Source organism: Filicampus tigris, chromosome 16, assembly GCF_054856515.1.
Source record: "Filicampus tigris isolate MCC_2025a chromosome 16, RoL_Ftig_1.0, whole genome shotgun sequence".
Lineage (NCBI taxonomy): Eukaryota > Metazoa > Chordata > Actinopteri > Syngnathiformes > Syngnathidae > Filicampus > Filicampus tigris.
This window is the reverse complement of record NC_141232.1, coordinates 14,997,514-15,015,576: the sequence shown is the minus strand read 5'-3', so window position 1 is coordinate 15,015,576 and position 18,063 is coordinate 14,997,514. Positions and strand designations below refer to the sequence as shown.

General features: G+C 41.4%; 1 protein-coding gene across 6 annotated transcripts in view; it reads left to right on the top strand.

Annotated features, from left to right (window-relative positions):
- LOC147134923 (RNA binding protein fox-1 homolog 2-like) overlaps positions 1 to 14,892 on the top strand; it is a 50,849-nt gene extending 35,957 nt beyond the window's left edge. For 3 of the 6 annotated variants that reach the window (XM_086055005.1, XM_086055002.1, XM_086055006.1), the window contains 7 exons: positions 3,732 to 3,819; positions 3,994 to 4,050; positions 4,355 to 4,508; positions 6,920 to 6,962; positions 10,882 to 10,985; positions 11,232 to 11,307; positions 12,137 to 14,892. In XM_086055005.1, coding sequence (XP_085911131.1) covers positions 3,732 to 3,819; positions 3,994 to 4,050; positions 4,355 to 4,508; positions 6,920 to 6,962; positions 10,882 to 10,985; positions 11,232 to 11,307; positions 12,137 to 12,181 — 567 coding nt within the window. In that variant the 3' untranslated portion in view covers positions 12,182 to 14,892. Of the gene's footprint in view, positions 1 to 3,731; positions 3,820 to 3,993; positions 4,051 to 4,354; positions 4,509 to 6,919; positions 6,963 to 7,373; positions 7,417 to 10,881; positions 10,986 to 11,231; positions 11,308 to 12,136 lie in introns of all 6 variants that reach the window. The other 3 variants (XM_086055003.1, XM_086055004.1, XR_015090054.1) reach the window with 3 other exon arrangements.
- The last annotated feature ends 3,171 nt before the right edge of the window (positions 14,893 to 18,063 follow it).

The window sequence follows — 18,063 nt, the reverse complement described above, 5'->3', positions numbered from 1 at the left end:
AACACATATCCATTCCGTTCACAGGTCTGATTGTTGTAATGATACCCAGATATCTGTTTAAGCATTTGAGGGCTACCATTCCCTTTCCCTCCTCTGTCTTCTTTCTCTCTCGTTCTCTTCTGAGCTGAAACACTGCTGCTATCTGGGTTTAATTTGACATGGATGGTGAGGGGATGACAGCTAGCTTTCTTTTGTTGCCTGGATTATTTGTTCCTTTATTTATTATATTTTTTTTCTGTTTCCCTGACGACTTCTGTGTGTTGTTGTCAGTCTCCACGGTAACCGCTCGCTGTTTCTGCTGCAATGGTAAGTTGTGTACAAACCATCACTGAACTGATCCCCTTTCCACCTCACCCCTTAAATGGGCCTTTTTTTAATCAACATGTACAGATAGAGAAATTGCCACTGTTATTCTATCATGATACTGGGGAGCTTAAATCCAGGCCCACACATTTTATTTACCAAGCTAGACAGCTGTTGTACATATCATTTTACAGTCACAACATGGCACACACAGAGTATGCAATAGTCTGGATTGTGTAACAGTAATACTTTCTGCACCCATCCCCCCCGCACCATGCCATTAACACCTCACTGGGAATGATCGAATGTAATCACCCTCCTCTATGCAATGACACAGCTTTCCACAGTCTTTCCGCTTATCCATCAGTGTATGAAGTATTCATCCTATTGATTAATAAAAATAAAACAATTTTCTTTCAGTGAATGCAGAACGCTAATTTCTTCTTTTTGACCTGCCAGCATTTTACATTCTAGTAGGTTTGGCACGTTTAAAATGTTGACATTGGCTATATAATACATTTAGAGCATTTATATTCATGAGGGAATTCCTTATAGCACAATAATTGGTTCCCAGATTCCAACACTATTTTGGGAGTCTCTTAAAGCAACTTGAACACCATAGACGTAAAAATACGGAACTCCTTAACAACCCCCCGACATTTACAATCTTTTGGTTATTTTTTCCAAAATTAGGAATGAGTATATGTTTATAAGCAACCAATCTTTTATTATTATTTTTTTATTGATTATTAAACTGGAAGTCAATTCAAAGATAGTTGTTCTCAAGAACATGTTCCATGCAGGCCCACTAGTAACTAGTAAACAAGGCATTCTGATTAATAATGTGTTTGTGGAATATGACTTAAGCAGCAAAATCCACCCGTTTTTAGCCATCTCGTGGGGCGGCCATTTTTTCACTTCTGTCGACTGAAAATGACATCCAGTTGCTCAGGGCTCAGGTAGCGACCAATCACAGCTCACCTGTTTTCTGAAGCTGAGCCATGATTGGTCATTTTCTGAGCCCTGAGCAACTGTGATGTCATTTTCAGTCGGCAGAAGTGACAAAATGGCTGCCCCTTATGATGGCTAGATTTTGCTGCTTAACTCATATTCCACATACGCAATATCGATCAGAATGCCTTGTTTCAACTAGTGAGCCTGCATACTAACACATTCTTGAAAAAGAATGTTTGGGTTAACTTCCCCCTTTATAATACAAATATAAAAATAAGACCAAAACGACTCGCTTTTTTTTTTCTCTCCCTCTCTCTAAAACGGTTTACTCCTGTTTTGTTACAAATCACATAAGAAGCCATGATCTTCCAGCTCACTAATCAGACAGTGTTGTAACCATATGCATCTCTAAACCGTTGCGGGGTTTACCTTTGCTATTTTTTGGGGCTCTATTTTGCTGCCGTTTTGTTTTGTTCTTTTGGTTTGGTATTCTTGTAGTGGATTGTCTGTGTATTAGTAGTTGTAGTGATAGTCATAGTGTTCTGGTCTTAGTTTGTGACACACAGTTCTCTGCCTGGCACAGTGTCTCATGTCCATTTTATTTCTCTCCTTTTTGGGAATGAGAATTGCTCTCTCTCTCTCTTTCTCCCTCTCTCCTCTAATTCTCTCTCTCTCTCTCTTGTTCTACCATCTCTCCCTCTCGGTTCCATCCATCCTTTGGTCCTCTGTTTCTCAACCCACCACATGAGATCTTCAGGAGAATGGTCACCAGATCTAATTGAATGATGCACCTTCATATACTTATGTATATATTTTTGGATTTAGATGTTTTTGTGTTATTCATGTAAATATGATCCCTTGTTTCTTATTTTGTCTTTATTTTTGTATATGGACTGGCTCTGTCTCTGTACTTACCACCTGCATCCTTTCCTCTTAACACACCTGTTTTTGCCATTTTTGTCTCATGTGTTTGATGTGGGAGTGCTGAGATTGTTTTGATTGGTCTCTATGCTGCATCTGACGCTTGCTGATTGGCTGATTTTTCTTTCTCGTTTTTTGGTTTCTTAACTCACTCTTGCTCATGTGATGCGCCCATATTTGGCTGCCTGTAATTTCTGTGTGATATGATTATTGATTTTGTAAAACAAATGTTTTTGCACCCCCTTTTACTCTCCCTCGTATTGTTTGTATTTGTTTTTAGGTGTGTAAACCCCACAGATTTGGTTTCATATGGAAATGTGATTTTATTTTGTCTGGGTCTGTTGGCCAGAATGGACTGGGTGGGCATAAGGGACAGGAACGTGTGAGTGTTTTATTAACCTTTTAACATTTTCAGATTTACCTTCCATTTGCGTCTCTGTTGATTTGCATGTCTTCCTGTCAGGTTACGCTATTCCATTGATCGCACATTACACAAATACAGCTACATATTGAACACGCAATGAGTATTACAGCCATTATTCCCATAAATTAGCCAACGATAAACATCTCACAACATGTATGCAGGTTTGCTTTGATACGAATGTTTCACATTAATGTATTTACTTCGCTCAGACGCCTACGGCACTTGCATTAGACATCTAGCCAAGCTAAGCTAATTGAATCATTGGCCACTGACCTTGTCTTTTGCAATGAGGGGAAAAGAAGGCAAACCTCATTTCCATGTGAATGAAGCTGAGCAGATAAAGAACATGACTCAGTTAGCGAGGCAATATGGATGGCGGTCTTAGCCATTAATGGTCTCTAAATGGGAGCACAGCGTCTATGAGCACACAAATACTCTCATTCCTCAGTCTTGCTCCTTCTTTGTCAGGCACACACTCTCCCCTCATCTTGCGTAAAGGTCATAAATCCTAGGATTGCGGCACAGCCAGATTTAGGAGCTTGGGCAGAGGGCTAGAATCTCTTTTTTTCTTAAAGCTCATCAAAGACAGATGAGGATAAATTATGGAAGCGTGGCGTGATCGTTTGAAGCGCCGAGACGAGGACTCATAATCAGCCATCTTGGATTGGACAGCCTCCTTATTAGACTGAAAAATCTACCACCATGCATTTGGCCATGCCAAAAATGTCCTCCTCTGTATGGAGTCTCTGCAGCAATATAACCAGTTTAGCCTGTGGCAGCCGTCGTATCACACAATGCACCATCAGATCTTTACCAGACATCTCGCTCTTGATTGCATGATGACTCGAAATAACCACAACTGTTCCCGCCCACTTTTGTACGCAGTCATGATCAAGAGTGCGTTGCAACTAACGCTGCAATAGCATTCATTTCACGGATGCACAAAGATTGACTAGGCACGCATACTTGCAGCACATAATCACAGGCATACCAGTGTAACTATTCTCTCAAAATACTACACAGCATCGCACTGGCCTTATAATGAAGTAATCCACATTGACGTCTACTTGAGTTTCCTCTGTCCAGTTGTTGTCTTTGTGGCTTTGACTGTGTGTCCTTCCATTGCCAGGTGAATAACGCTACTGCCAGGGTGATGACTAACAAGAAAATGGTCAGCCCTTACCCTAATGGAGAGGCTCTGAGCACGCTGCCTTACGGTAACAACCACACTGACCCACTAACGATGAGGCGCCGAGTTAGCACGATAATCCAAACAAATTAGTTGGTCGGCGTTACAAAAATCCTCAAAGATTTGGTCTTTTTGTGTCTATGCTCTTCATAAACTGCAACTTCTCATCTTTTGCCCAACGCTTCTCCGTTATGACTTTCAGCAGGGTGGAAATTGAGCCCAATGGTCGGGGCTGTGTACGGACCAGAGCTCTATGCAGGTAAGACCTACTGAAGACTTCCTTCCTCATTCCTTATTCACATTCATACCCACCTTCTTGTCTTTACTCTGTATTAATGCACTGCTTGCTTAGCACTTGTCCCTGCCGCCTCTTATTAAAATCAAACCCCGAAGGCTATAGTATAACTCTTCCCTTCTCTGTTTGCTTTGTTCCATTGCTTTCTTCACCCCGGGCTTCCAACATGTTTAATTTGATTCCTCTCTGTGCAATATATACACCCCACACCCCTGTAAAGTACCTTTAAATCTTCCTCTTCTGTTCCCATGTCCTCCACCCTCTCCAGTCCCAGGGTTCCCCTACCCTTCAGCAGCCGCGGCAGCCACGACAGCAGCCGCAGCAGCTGCATTCCGTGGCGCTCACCTTCGTGGAAGGGGGCGGCCTGTCTACAGTGCGGTGCGGGCAGCTGTGCCTCAGCCTGCTATCCCCGCATACCCCGGGTAAGAATCTAATAACCCTTACAGTAGATGCAAGAGTTGCAGACATCACATGATATGCATAGTGGCGGGCGGTGCATTTGGTGCCTGAGCCTTCAGTGGGGACTTATTTGTCTTAACTCACCACCACGATCTAATTATAGAAACCATCAATATTAAAGTTGATGCAAAAAATACAATATGACTGCATGCAACTGTGCCCCAAAAGTCATCTGGAGAAGTTCCGGTGTAAAATATAGATCTACTATGACAAAAATTAAATTTAGAAATGCATCCTATTCAGAAGTGCTGATTATTTAATGTAGTAATGTGTGCAGATCACTAGAGTGCAACTTGGCTTGCTCCGACTGACTAATCAGAGGACTGAAAAAGGCTTCATGGGCCAGCTTGGTGGCCTTTGGATGACAAATTTAAAATCTGATTGGCTCAAGAAAATGTTCCATTGCTAATATAACGGTAGTTAATTTACATTGGCTAGCTCAACTGATTATTATTGCTGATTCTGAAAGCGTTGTCCACATTATATTGACATTGTAACAGAGAAACTGAAATGTGATTGGGCAAAAACTTTTTTTAACATCTACATACAGTGCTGGAAGCAGTGCAGCCAAGAGAAATGCTATGAAATGGCAATAGACTGTTGGGACTACGAATAGCGAAAATATGTGAATGATTGACACCCATTGAAATGCATTGGAGAAAAAATAAATTTGTTAAACCCAAGTAATTCTTTGAAAACGCTAATAAACAGTCAATAAGTGCTTTCCACGAAAAACAGGGGAGAAATGGCGCTAAATTTGAGAACATTTTGGGGGGTTACTCAACATCAGTTACACCTATCGAGGAACATCTTGTCTTTTTTATTTTGAGATTCATTTTCCCCACTGTTTGAGCAGGTGGTTGTTTAACACAGCTGTGCTCATGCAGAAGCTCAAACAATATTCACACTCCACTCAGAAATCTGGGTCAATTGGACAGCAACTCGTCAACCATTTGGACTGCAGCACTGAAGGCTGATTTGAATAAACACAGATACAGCCATCTAGGGATTTGCATTAATTCAGAAGCAGCCATCAGTGGATTTGCACAAACACAAACCATCCACCTGCACTAATTATGCTTAAGCAGACACCTTGCACACCAATTTGCTACTAATTATTCACATTTAACTCGTCCCCAGAGTTATAGACACTGCATGTTGCTGTGCTGTGGGCATGCGACTGCTCAAATATTCCAATCAAAGCACAACTGTCATCTTCATGTCATTGTGGCCGCTTAAGATCTCGTTCAGAAAACGAGATGAAAATACCCTATCCGTGTTTGTATCACCAGCTTTCATCCAAAAATTCTCTTGAGAGTTCTGTTTTTCCTTCAACAATAAAATTACTATAAAATGTACCAAAAAAAAATCATTTCTAGTTGGTAAACATCACCTATGAGTCACTGAGTTCAATAAGTAGTCATGCATTGTAGTGTTGAATGTTTTGGTTGGAGCTTCTCAGGACAATTTGTAAGCATCTGAACAAGCTAGCCATCTGCCGCACAACAACATCGCTTCACCTCAAATCACTGAAGCACAAATATTTTGATGCTGTTGACATGTCTATAGTTTTCTGCATGAGCATGCCCATTAGGCAACAGGAAATGTTATGTTCGGCGCTTGTATCCACAATTCTATGATTCAGTCGCTGCTCAAATTTTGTGCAGTGCAAGTGAGCATTAGAACAGTATTTAAATTTATATACACATTTAATTTTAGAATAATCCAGTGGAACAAAACAAAAGGGTTATAAAAAGCATATACTGCATACTGAAATATACATGATGTCATCTGAAATTACTCACAAAATTACTTAATGTTAAATGTGGGCCTGTTTAATGCTGAAGCCAAGACTTAACTTCTGCCATCTAGTGGAAGAGCATTTCAATTGTTCTGCCTGTCACTATAGGTTGCTGCCATAGATGGATAAACAAAGCTTTAATGAGTAAATAATTTTCAGACCGATTAGATGAAGTTCGTTACGTTCCCGTCGCACTTTTGATGTGGTGTATTAAACGGCTTGTTCAGGTTGTTTACAGATTGTTGTTTTTCGAGTGAAATGGAGTTTTATTTCTTCAGCATGCTGCATGGGTGTGAAATAATTCTCTCTTTCTCTTTCTCTCTCTCTTTTTCTCTCCCTCTCTCTCTCTCTCTCTCTGTCTCTTCCTCTCTCTCTCTCTCCCTCTCCCTCTCTCTCTCTCTCTCTCCTTTGCTCTCGCTCTCACCCACCATGGTTTTTGGGACTGTGCACCATTCTGTTTTTGCACTCCTGGCCCCACTCCACCTACTGCCTCTCCGCCTTTCTCCACATGCCTCCTCTCTGTCTCTTCGTGCTCTTCCTCTCTCTCTCTCTCGCTTTCTCTCTCTCTCTTAGCGTGGTGTATCAGGATGGGTTTTACGGCGCTGCAGACTTATACGTAAGTAAACTCACCGCCCACCAGCACAGGCTCGTTCCCCTCTTCTCACAGCTTGGTCCTGCTCTCCTCCTCTGGGTGCGATTCAGCATGTCCGTCCTGTCATTCGCAACACAGAGCTGCCAGCTTACCCGGTGGACAAGGCTATGGTGAACTTGTGCTAAGCCCAGCGCGCTCACACTCCAAACTCTTTTGGAATTGACTGTTTATATTTTCGTTAGCAGGGGCAAATCCTGAAATTTGAGTCTGGCTCAGGTCAAACATAACTGAACTAATTTGAGAATGTAATAAAAGAATCGGAGTGTCCGCATACCACTACAAGCTGCTCTGTGGGTGGATGAAGCGGCATTGCAGGTGTATGGACAAAGTGGTGTGTATCCAGGTTGACAACGGTTGTTTCTGTTTTCTCTATAGACTAGTGTTTCAGGACTCAGTCCTTAGTCCCAGATTGCCTCAGGTAGGGTCAACTGAACACCAATCCCACAGTGTGCATTGCTTTCTGTACTCCCTACTCTGACCTTACAGTCATCTTCTGATCTGGTCTGGAACACATTGTCTTTTAGTAGATGTTCTACTGCTTTAAATTGTGCTTAGTTTTTTGTTTTGTTTTTACTAACTCACTGAAATGTGCACTTTTGGGGTTGTGGGGTCCTTACTAAAACACTAAAAAAAATGTATTTCCAATTTCAGTAGAGAGCCTGATCTCATCTGGTTGACTAGTTTTTGAGGAATTGACTACCACTCTTATTTCTTCTGAGTACAAAATGTAAAAAGAAATAATGACACCAAGATGGTTTGAAGATAAACTTTAAGTTGCAATGTCCTCCCTTTGAAATTAGAGGTTCCATTCACAGCAAGGTGTGGTGGCCTGCGGTGAGACGCTCTGATGACCTCAAGTTAAAATGGAGAACATGGTCTCTTCCTGATGGTTATTCAAGCATGTGCGCCGCATGCAGACGAGCTGTGTTTCTGCTAACAACCTTCACTCTTGCACTTACCCACAAGGCCTTGCTTTCTCATGAATAACCCCAAATCTTCTCCACCCCTCATCCGTACACCTCGCCTCAGTGTTGAGTGTGTTGTGTTGCAGAGGGGTGCTTTTTCTACTTTGCTGTGCTGTACTCTGATCAGGTCACACAGGAGTGTGTTGTGTGTTTCATTTCGGTTGGAATCGGAATTTTGGTCACACGTGCGGTCAGTGTTAGATGATTTTCATGTTCAACATAGGCTTGTGTAAGTGGATTTGTCTGCGAGTGTGTGTGTGAGATCCTTTTTCCAAGTTTACCACTCTGTTTTCTTTGCCCTGTCCACTGAATCCACATGGAAATGGTACACATTTGAAAAGATTGAAAGAGTTATTATTCATACTCTCCATACAAAAACTGTTCATTATTTGCATCATGTGCCTTTTGGAGCAGACACTCTGACTTTTATGCGACCTGCTGTGTTTTCCTCATTTGTCGCCTCGCGCAGTGGAGACCGTTTTGTGTGTCATATGTGTGTGTCATATTAATACAGTGAATCCAGTATATTGTGAAAAACTACTCACAATTGGTGAAAATTACTTAAAAATTGGTTTACCCCTGCCATGTGCTTTAATTAAACACATTTGGATGTATTAAAACACACTTTAAGTACTTCTGAAAGTATTCCTTAGTGGCTGTTCTCAAAATAAGTTCCCAAGAATGTTTGCTTGAAGCTGTTTGACATTCCTAGTTGATGTTTACTGTAAAAGTGACACATAAGTTAGAATTAATACCAAAAGTTCACCCAAACCATGTAATTTCACTTTGCAAAGGTCCGCTGGTTTAACGCTCACATATCTGAAACACCATATAAGGGCTTATGGAAATGAGCATCGATTTTACAGTTAATATGCACCTTCAAACAACTGCTATTTCAACACACACGAAGCAGAAACACATCCAACCAGCATACAACAATGCTCACAGGCACATTGTCTCTCCACAGTACGGGAACAACAAATAAAACAGCAGACTGTGGTACTGGATTACCATGAAGGGGGTCCTCCTCAACTTTTTCTTAATTACACTTCATCTCTTCCAGTAGACCTCAGTGCTGCCTGGCGTACTCTACTATAAACTCATAACAAACAAATCTGCAGTTTAGCGGGGGCATGAACTGCACAGTAGCTGGGATTCAGTGTTACATGTTATGGACGTCTGTAAGAATTGGCAAAACCTATGTTGGATGGAACAAAAACAATAGGGAATACACAACAAAGACAAGATGCTAAACTTTTTTATTTTTATTTTTTTTGCAAATAGGCCTATTCACTCATTTGAACTGTGATGCCTGTTTGTGTTCCAAAAAAGCTGGGACAGAGGCATGTTTCCCTCTGTGTTACATCACCTTCCCTTTTAACAATGCTCAGTAAGTGTTTGGGAACTAAGGACGCTAATTGTTGAAGCTTTGTAGCTGGAATTCTTTCCCATTCTTGTGATATACAACTTAAATTGCTGAACAGTTTCAATGGGATACAGGTGTGGACTGCTACCGCGGCAATCTAGCACTCGCATTCTTTTAGGACGAAGCCACACTGTTGTAGCACGTGCAGAATGTGGCTTTGGCATTGTTTTGCTGAAATAAGAAAGGAATGTCCCTGTAAAAGACATTCTTTGGATGGCAGCACATGTTGCTCCTGTATGTACCTTTTCAATATTAATTGTGCCTTCACAGATGTGCAAGTGACCCACACCAAGGGCACAACCAAACCCCCATACCATCACAAATGCTGTCAAAGTTCAACCTTGCCCTGATAACAATCCGGATGGTCCTTTTCCTCTTTGGCCTGGAGGACACGCTGTCCATGATTTCCAAAAACAATTATTTGAAATGTGGGCTCGTCAGACCAAAACACACTTTCGAGCCAGTCCATCTCAGATGAGCTCGGTCGGGCCCAGCGTTTCTGCGGGTGGTTGAAATACAGCGCTTGCTTTGCATGGTTGAGTTTTAACTTGCATTTGTAGATGTAGTGACGAGCTGTGCTAACTGACGATGATTTTCTGACAAAGAAGTGTCCCTGAGCCCACATGGCAATATCCTTTTCACAACGATGCTGGTTTTTAATGCAGTGCTGCCAGAGGGATCAAAGGTCACGAGCACTCAATGTGGGTTTTTGGCCTTGCCGCCAATGGGTAGAGATTACTCCAGATTCTTTGAGCGTTTTGACGATATTATAGACAGTAGATGATGAAATCCCTCAATGCTTTGCAATTGTACGTTGAGAAACGTTGCTCTTAAACTGTTGGACTATTTGCTCACACAGTTGTTCCCAAAGTGGTGAATCTCACCCCATTCTTGCTTGTGAACAATTCAGTCTTTTGGGCATGCTCCTTTTACACCCAATCATGACACTCGCCTGTGTCCGATTAACTGGTTCACCCGTTGAATGTTCCAAAGGTATTTTTTTGAATATTCTTCCACTTTCCCAGTCATTTGCTGCCCTGGTCGCAGCTTTTTGGAGTGTGTTGCAGGCATCAAATTCAAAATGAGTAAATATTTGGAAAACATTTTTAAAAACTATACTGTTCATCAGTTTGAATATTCAATATTTTGTCTTTGTAGTATAGTCGTAGAATATAGGTTGAAAATGATTTGCAGATCACAGTATTCAACTGTCAAAATTGTATTGTATTGTATTTACATTTTACATAAAGTCGCAACTTAATTAGGATTTGTGTTATGTAGTCATTTTATTGTCTAAATTGTGAAAATTGAGAAATAATGGCTATTGGCACATTCTTAAAAACAACACATCTCATGGTGGCTAATGACCTTGGCACAGTACTGGACATATAACAAAATATACTCTGTTATGTACAGTATTTTACCCACCATAGCCCAATAGTCCTTCTTCTGGGAGTCCCCTTAGTCAGTTGTGTTTTACTTGTGTCTCCAGGGAGGCTATCCTGCTGCCGCCGCCGCCGCCGCTGCTGCTTATCGCTACACTCAGCCCGCGGCTGTAACCGGAGCAACCGCAGCAGCTGCCGCATATAGTGACAGGTGAGGACAAACACCAGCAAACACACAGCTCACTGTACTGCAGAGGCGCTTGAGATGCAGCCCTTTCACACGGTCGCGGGACATCGGGTCGTTCTAGTACTGAGGTTACGAATGCTCAAAGAATTTGGTAATGGGGAAGGAGAACTGCCTGGTCTAATTACAGGAATTAAAAACACAACAGAGCATATGTTTGGTGGGTTTCTTCTACAATTGCCCAACTCACAATTGATGTGTTTGTGCTTCTAGTTACGGCCGCGTTTACACGACAGATCCATACCACGCTTTAGCCCCTGCTGCTGCTGCCTACGGAGTGGGAGCCATGGTGAGAGAACCCATGCAAACACAATCTGCATTTTGATTTATGCTGATGCATTTTCTGGCAGGTTACACTAAATATCATTTACTCTATTTTGTAGGGAAAAAAATAAAGTGTGAATGGGTTTTTTTTGTGTTTATACTGTATTTGCTGTATTGTGGATAATTAAATATGAACCAGTTATGTCAGAACTTATCCCTGGATTTTGCACATCTAGTAGAAAACTCAATTGTTTTGGGGTTACTTTAAAGATATGTATAAGCAATACATGTTTTCTGAATACAACTGACTGACAGGAAACCAGTGTTGTTGTAGCCACACAAAATAAATACCAAACAACTGTAAACAACATGAAAACAATAGATGGGTGAACAATTTTAAATGAAAATTCAATACATTTATAAGTAACATTAGTTATCATACAGTGTAAAAATAACATGGCTTTTATGGTGATTGGTCTTCACCGTAATGTATGTTTTAACATTTTTACTTTGAGCACAAATGTAAAACATAAAAACAAAAGGTTGTTTTGCTGCTTTGAATGTGAGTCTGATTACTTCAGACAGATCCATTATTAATCTCTTAATTCATCAGGACTTCTTGATGTTATTTATATTTATCCATGACAGCAATTTGACCTCTTTACTTGTGTACATTTTGCCCACACAATTATCTGAATTGTACTAGCTTACGGGCGTTTAGTGTTCAACCTTCCACTATACAGTACTATGATGAACTCAAAGTGCAGTTATCTACTGAATTTCTGTGAGTCCACAGCAACGATAATATATAATAATAGCTGCAACGTGACTGTTGTCTCTCTTGTGTGTTTCAGGCCAGTTTATACAGGGCGGGATACAGTAGGTTCGCTCCTTACTAAAGCCACAAATTACACCCAAGGAATTTCTTGTCTCTCCAGAAGCCTTTTTTTAAGCTCTTTGTTTGGCAGACGCACCCTTCCAACTTTATGCTGGTGGACTAGAGTGACACCCCCCTTTTTTTCCATCCCTTTTTTTTCTATTGGCAAGAGAGGTCGTTGCCACATCATCAATTCTCTTTTCTGTCTGTCTGACAAGGATCTAATGAAAAAGCTCTTGGCACAATTTATGACCGCTAACTTTTTAAAAACACTATTGGATCTGTTGGAAAGAGACTGCTCCTGCTTGATCCGCCACACAACACTACACCGTTTTCTCAAAATCCTCTTTAAAAGCCCACTCTCAAGTCTCTACGCACCCACTCCCACAGTGTCCTTCAGTGATTGAGCTGCCACAAGAACCGCATTGCTAGTACCTGTAAAACAGACACTGAAACACTACGTTGAAGAAAAGTGACATCCCTCTGCCTTGGCACTGTGGCGCATTCGTCGAGCGCGACGAGCACGGGAGCGTCTGACTGACAGGAATCACTACTGTCCAAAAAACGCCCAAACCATCAGGAACATGGCTTAAAAAAAAATTGGGCCGGAATCCCCTAAAATCTCAATTCACCCAGGGTTACAATAATGTTGGGAGAAAAAAAAAAGAAAAGAAAAACGTTTTTTCTTTGTCTGTGTTACCTCAATATTTGATCTCACGAGTTTTGCTGCCATACTTATTTAACATGCCTTTATTTCTGGTTCCCACATCATTTCATTAAGAAAATGAGCCAGTTAAAATCGTTTGAGTGTTGAACTACCAACACCTGGAGGAGGAAGCCAGCTCTTCCGCATCCTCCCCAAAAGGACTCCTTTCATTTCCCCGTTGTCAGATTTTGTAGCTCCAGCAGTAATACAGTGACTGAACCAGCAGACGCATGAAGAGGAAGAGAACCCCCCCGCCCCCTCCTCCCACCACCACCTTATGACAATTAATAGAAAAGACCTACGGAAAACAAACACATGCATTTTGGCCTATAAAGTGAGTCCCTCCTCATGCTGCTGGTCTCATGAAAGAAGCAATTTTGATGTTTTTGTCCATTTCTGGACTCAACAAATAATGATTTTGGCTGGATTCTTTTTTCAGTTTACTCCCATCATCCTGTCTCTAATTTTTGTAGGATGCCTGGCCAAGTTTGCTCCATGTAATCCACCTCCATATACTCGCACTATGTTATTGTTATTATTTGCCTTTTTTGGTTCCAAAGATTTTTTGTTGTTGAAAAAAGCACATTTTTAGACTTGATATATTTCTCTTTTTTTGTGGTTGTTTTGCTTGTACTTGACTATTATATATATTTTTAATCTCTGGGTTTAAGATATGTTTTTCAAGTTTGAAACAGTCCAGTGCTTTCCGCAAGACACATTTCAAAGAATTGCAGCACTTTTGGGAACCTGCAATTAATACCAGTCACGGAATATTTCTACACATGATGTTAATCGACTTTTTTTTTTTTTGTCTCCTCTACATTCAAACAGTTTTGCTGCAAATCCAAAAATGATAGAGGTTGGAGTCATGAGGGACATTTGGGAGATGATGGTGTGTTTGGAATTGCCAAAACTAGAGGCAAAGGGACAGGACTGTGTTTCCACTTTCGAGCAATGGAACATTGTGTGGATGGTAAACGGAGTAATATTGAGGTGGAGATCATTAATCTATAGCTGACAGGACACCTTTTTTCATTTCGGAGTTGCTCGTGGAGCAGAACCCTGTGAGGATGTTTTGTATGATTGTGACACTGTGTGCTGTAGTGAGTATTTTTGGTGCACTCTTATTTTGTATTTTATTTTTTATTTTTTGTCTTATTACTCCTTACAAGTATTACCACAAGTGTTGCTATGCATGCTTTCCTGGGAGAGGACAGAGAACTTTTTTGCTTTGTGCATGAATTCAAATCTTAGTGCTGGAGGATGACAAGGTGGAGATGCGCGAGCGATGTGTTTATTTTATGACGTAGAGGGACGAGGCCACGAGGGAACAACTTTGGGGTGTTCTATGATAGAAGTTGAGCGAGGAAAGTAAGAAAAGGTAAAAGTATCCGAGCCCAAAGCCGATTTCAGTCTGCTTTAATAATCCGTCTGATCTCGGCCAAATGCCTCTGAGGTCGTCACGGTAATCAGCAGTCATATCAGATATGTTGAAAGTTTAATTTGGGATGTCCACCGCCCCTGCATTCCCCCTTGTGGGTTTCCTTTTGTGATAAGTGATAACAGTGCTGAGGCAGGCCCACTGTGGGGCACTTCAAAATGTTGCCTGTCAGTGAAAAAAAAAGAAAAAAGAAAAATAGATGTTGGGTGCACAAAGTATTCAGTGCTTTTTCTTTGGTTGGGGATGTTATTTGAACAGCTGTGGGGAGGGGGGAATTTTACAATTTGAATGACGGAAGCCAACTATACACACAGCTGGTCCTCAACTCTGACCCCTGAGTCCTTGCACTGTGCTCACATCAAACTCGATGTTGGAACATTGTGGCCAGGGATGAAGGAAATGCGTGTGAATTGCATGTGGCCTCTTTTCTGTATCACATGCTGTTTAAAGTTGCAGTTGACAAAGTGACTTTTCATTTCACTATGTATTTTCTCACAATGTTTTATTTTGCCACCCTTGTATCTGCCTTCCGTTTATTCTCCATTATTATTGAATGTATATAATAAACTGTTTGGTTTTTATACTGCTTTGTGGATATGAGTGATTGCTTCCTGCTCTTTATTCCCCTGGGTCAGGGTGTGTTGATCTATTTTACTTGGAGATGATGAACGCGTTTTCCGATATGTCGCTCACTCATGCTATTTTTATTAGCTTCGCTTGAATGGCGTTATCCAATTGGGAGAGAGGCTATTTGGCATCACACAAAAGAGAAAGGGAGGCCGTTTCTATTCACTGCTGTGAGAGAAAAGAGGAATGCCGCAGTCTTCTGATTACACACGTGAATCGCGTTCTTCGCAGCACATTAGCTCATGTGACTCGGATGATAGATGGAGGCAACCATTGTGCACCATTAATGCTGCTGCTTGACTTTCGCTCTGCACCAAATCTACTGCGCCCATCAGCTCTTCCTCCATCTCATCCTTTCTAATTTCTGCTAAGGCAGAGAGTATGTGTGTGTATGGGGGCGCAATCTGGAAAGCATCTTTAATTGTAAATGTGCTGCTAATGGCTGTAAATGGGTCGGCTGTGGCGGCAAGTCTTGTATGCCTGCTAATTGCACTGATGCGCAAGGGGACAATTGCCAGTTTGATGGGAATTCTTCCTGACTGATAGGAAGGGATGACTGAATGTGTCTGATAGGAGGGGATTTGTGAAGCAATGAATTGACCTTTGCGCATTCCAGGAAGAAATGAAGACGAGATTGTCATCAGTCTTCCATCCATTCATTTTCTGCTGCTTATCCTGTTCAGGGTCACCGTTGAGCTGAAGCTTTTCTCAACTGACTTCACTGAGCGAGAATCTGGTTATATCCTGTAAGCCTTACACGATCAGGATTTTTGGGTCCGATCGTCGATCAGCCAGTACAATAACACGATAACCGATCGCCGATACTATCACAAAATGGATCAAGGCTAAATATTCCAGATTATAGCTGTTAGCTAGTATCTGTCTATCAGGGATGACACAACACCGGGGCTAGGGGGTGCTATAGCAGAAATCTACGGAGCCTCAGTTAAGTCCCTTCAGCATTTAATTTGATGTTCTCAAATGTATCTCTAAATTATTTTCCCGCCCCTTATGTATTGGTTAAGTCTCCCTTTAGCCCCAGGAGAGGAAAAAAAAATCCTGGAGCTGTGCTTATTATATGTTGTCCCTCGGCAGGTTGTAACATTTAAAGGGACACTTGGGTGAGCTTAACATTAGCACTTATATCATAGGTTTGCATGTAAAAATGACATTAGTACTAAAATACCCACCTCAAAAGCCTCTGTAGTGATTTAAGGTCTTTTTTTGTGATTAGGTTTACGACAAATTTCCACGCCCCATAGAGGTTCGTGGCTTATGTTATGTTTTCGGTCTCAGCGGTCTACGTCACGCGAGGAAGGCATGCTTGGTAATATTGCTCGCTTTGTCAGTTCTGTTGTCTAAAACTGTGACCGATCCCCACCAAAATGCAAATGCACATTACTACTCTTGTCCACTTCAAACTGTGAAAATATAAAAGTGTTCTGCACAATAGTTTGGATTTTTTTACATAAAACGTGATCTTATCATGATCACCTCCACAAAATCAAAAATACCGTGGCGATTCCTCCTCCACTTTCACAAGCTGAAGCGGACAAGAGCATGAATGCGCACACAAACCCGAACTGGTTATATTTCGGACATTTAGCGACGCTAAACTCATGTCTCAGGAGGGAGAGAGATGCGGCTTGCAGCAGCAGGCAGATTGGAAGCCCCCCACTTCCCTCCTCGGTTAAAGGTAGGATTGGGACAGCGGAAGTTTACCAACTAGCTTCAGGCCGTTAAAACAAAAGATGTTAGCACAACAACATTAGCTCCTTCATGTCTTCATTTTGCCTCGCAAGCAGTCGTGCGCGGTGTCTCTGCTTTTTTCTTGCAGCCCCCTTTTGCCCGAGTGAAGCGGCTTGAGAGTGACAAAAGCCCTCATCGAACAGCGAACGAAAAGTTCCCGCGAGGCTGACTGCACAGCCGAGAGTGTGGCCGCATTGGAACGTGCCATTTCGGCTGTTACCTTCCAAATTGTACGGCGCGTTGTAAGCCGAAAATCTGGGGCACTCCTCATCCAAATAAATGTGGACATCTCATTTCCACTTCAGTCTCTGTAAATATCCTGACTGGTGTTTAATGCCTTGCCCATCCCAACCGTGATCAGCAAAGAAGCAGTTTTTTTTTTTTTTTTCAAGCAAAGAAGCAGTGTGCGCTGGTTCCAGCCTATGTAGCTCTGCTGACTTCCACATTTCCTCATTCTCATATAAAACAGCCACGGAGACGTTAATCCTTTTATGTTGAAGTGGGCATTAGTAGAATTAGTTAGTACAAGTGCCATTTGATCGCCGTTTTTGGACGTTCTAAGCAATGAAAGTACAATTATTTCCAATGGAGAGTTTGGAATCAGTCCCTTACGTGACTCCGGCCGAACAAGGATAGAACGGTAGGGGGTGCGGCCATTCTGCTCATTAATAAGGGGCGTTATTCATAGAGTCACTTATTTCCTAATTTCTCCCAAATTTTTTGATAAAATAGAAAATGACAACTTTTTTCATTTTCCTGATCAAAAAGTATATAAAATGAACTTGTGAGTGAAAACGTGGCTATCCCAGCCCCACCGTCCCTTTAAGTTAATTTGTGTACTGTTTACTGAGCATCAACATGGGTATTCTCAAGTTTTTTTGGCAATGTTTAACAAACTGCAATGCCCCAAGGAAGAAAAGTACCAGTGCGGTTTGAATATAAAAGCATTTATTCATTAACAAATGAGCGGAACTTGATTTTTAGTAACAAAGTAGTTGCAATAGAAAAAAGCACAACTAAATACTTAAGTTGGAAACTTTTCAACATTATTTAAATGAAAATTGTAACTTGTGGTTTTATGAGTCGTAACTCCTGCATGGCAGGATGAAGAAAATATTTTGTAACAACTTTATTATAATTGTGGCCAAAGGGAATATGCATTGCGTCGTCTATAGGCATATGCGACATTGTTGAGCCTACCGGACTATTGTTTAAAACGCAAGACGTGCTTTGTCGTGATGTTCCCTCTGAGCTTTTGTCAAATTTATCCGTTAAAGGAGTTACACTCTTTGAAAATTAGGGGTGGGTTCGCAGAGTAGTCCAAAATTCAGAAGCCCCTGATGAGTATCCGTGCAGTGGTGTTTTCAAGCCAAAATACACT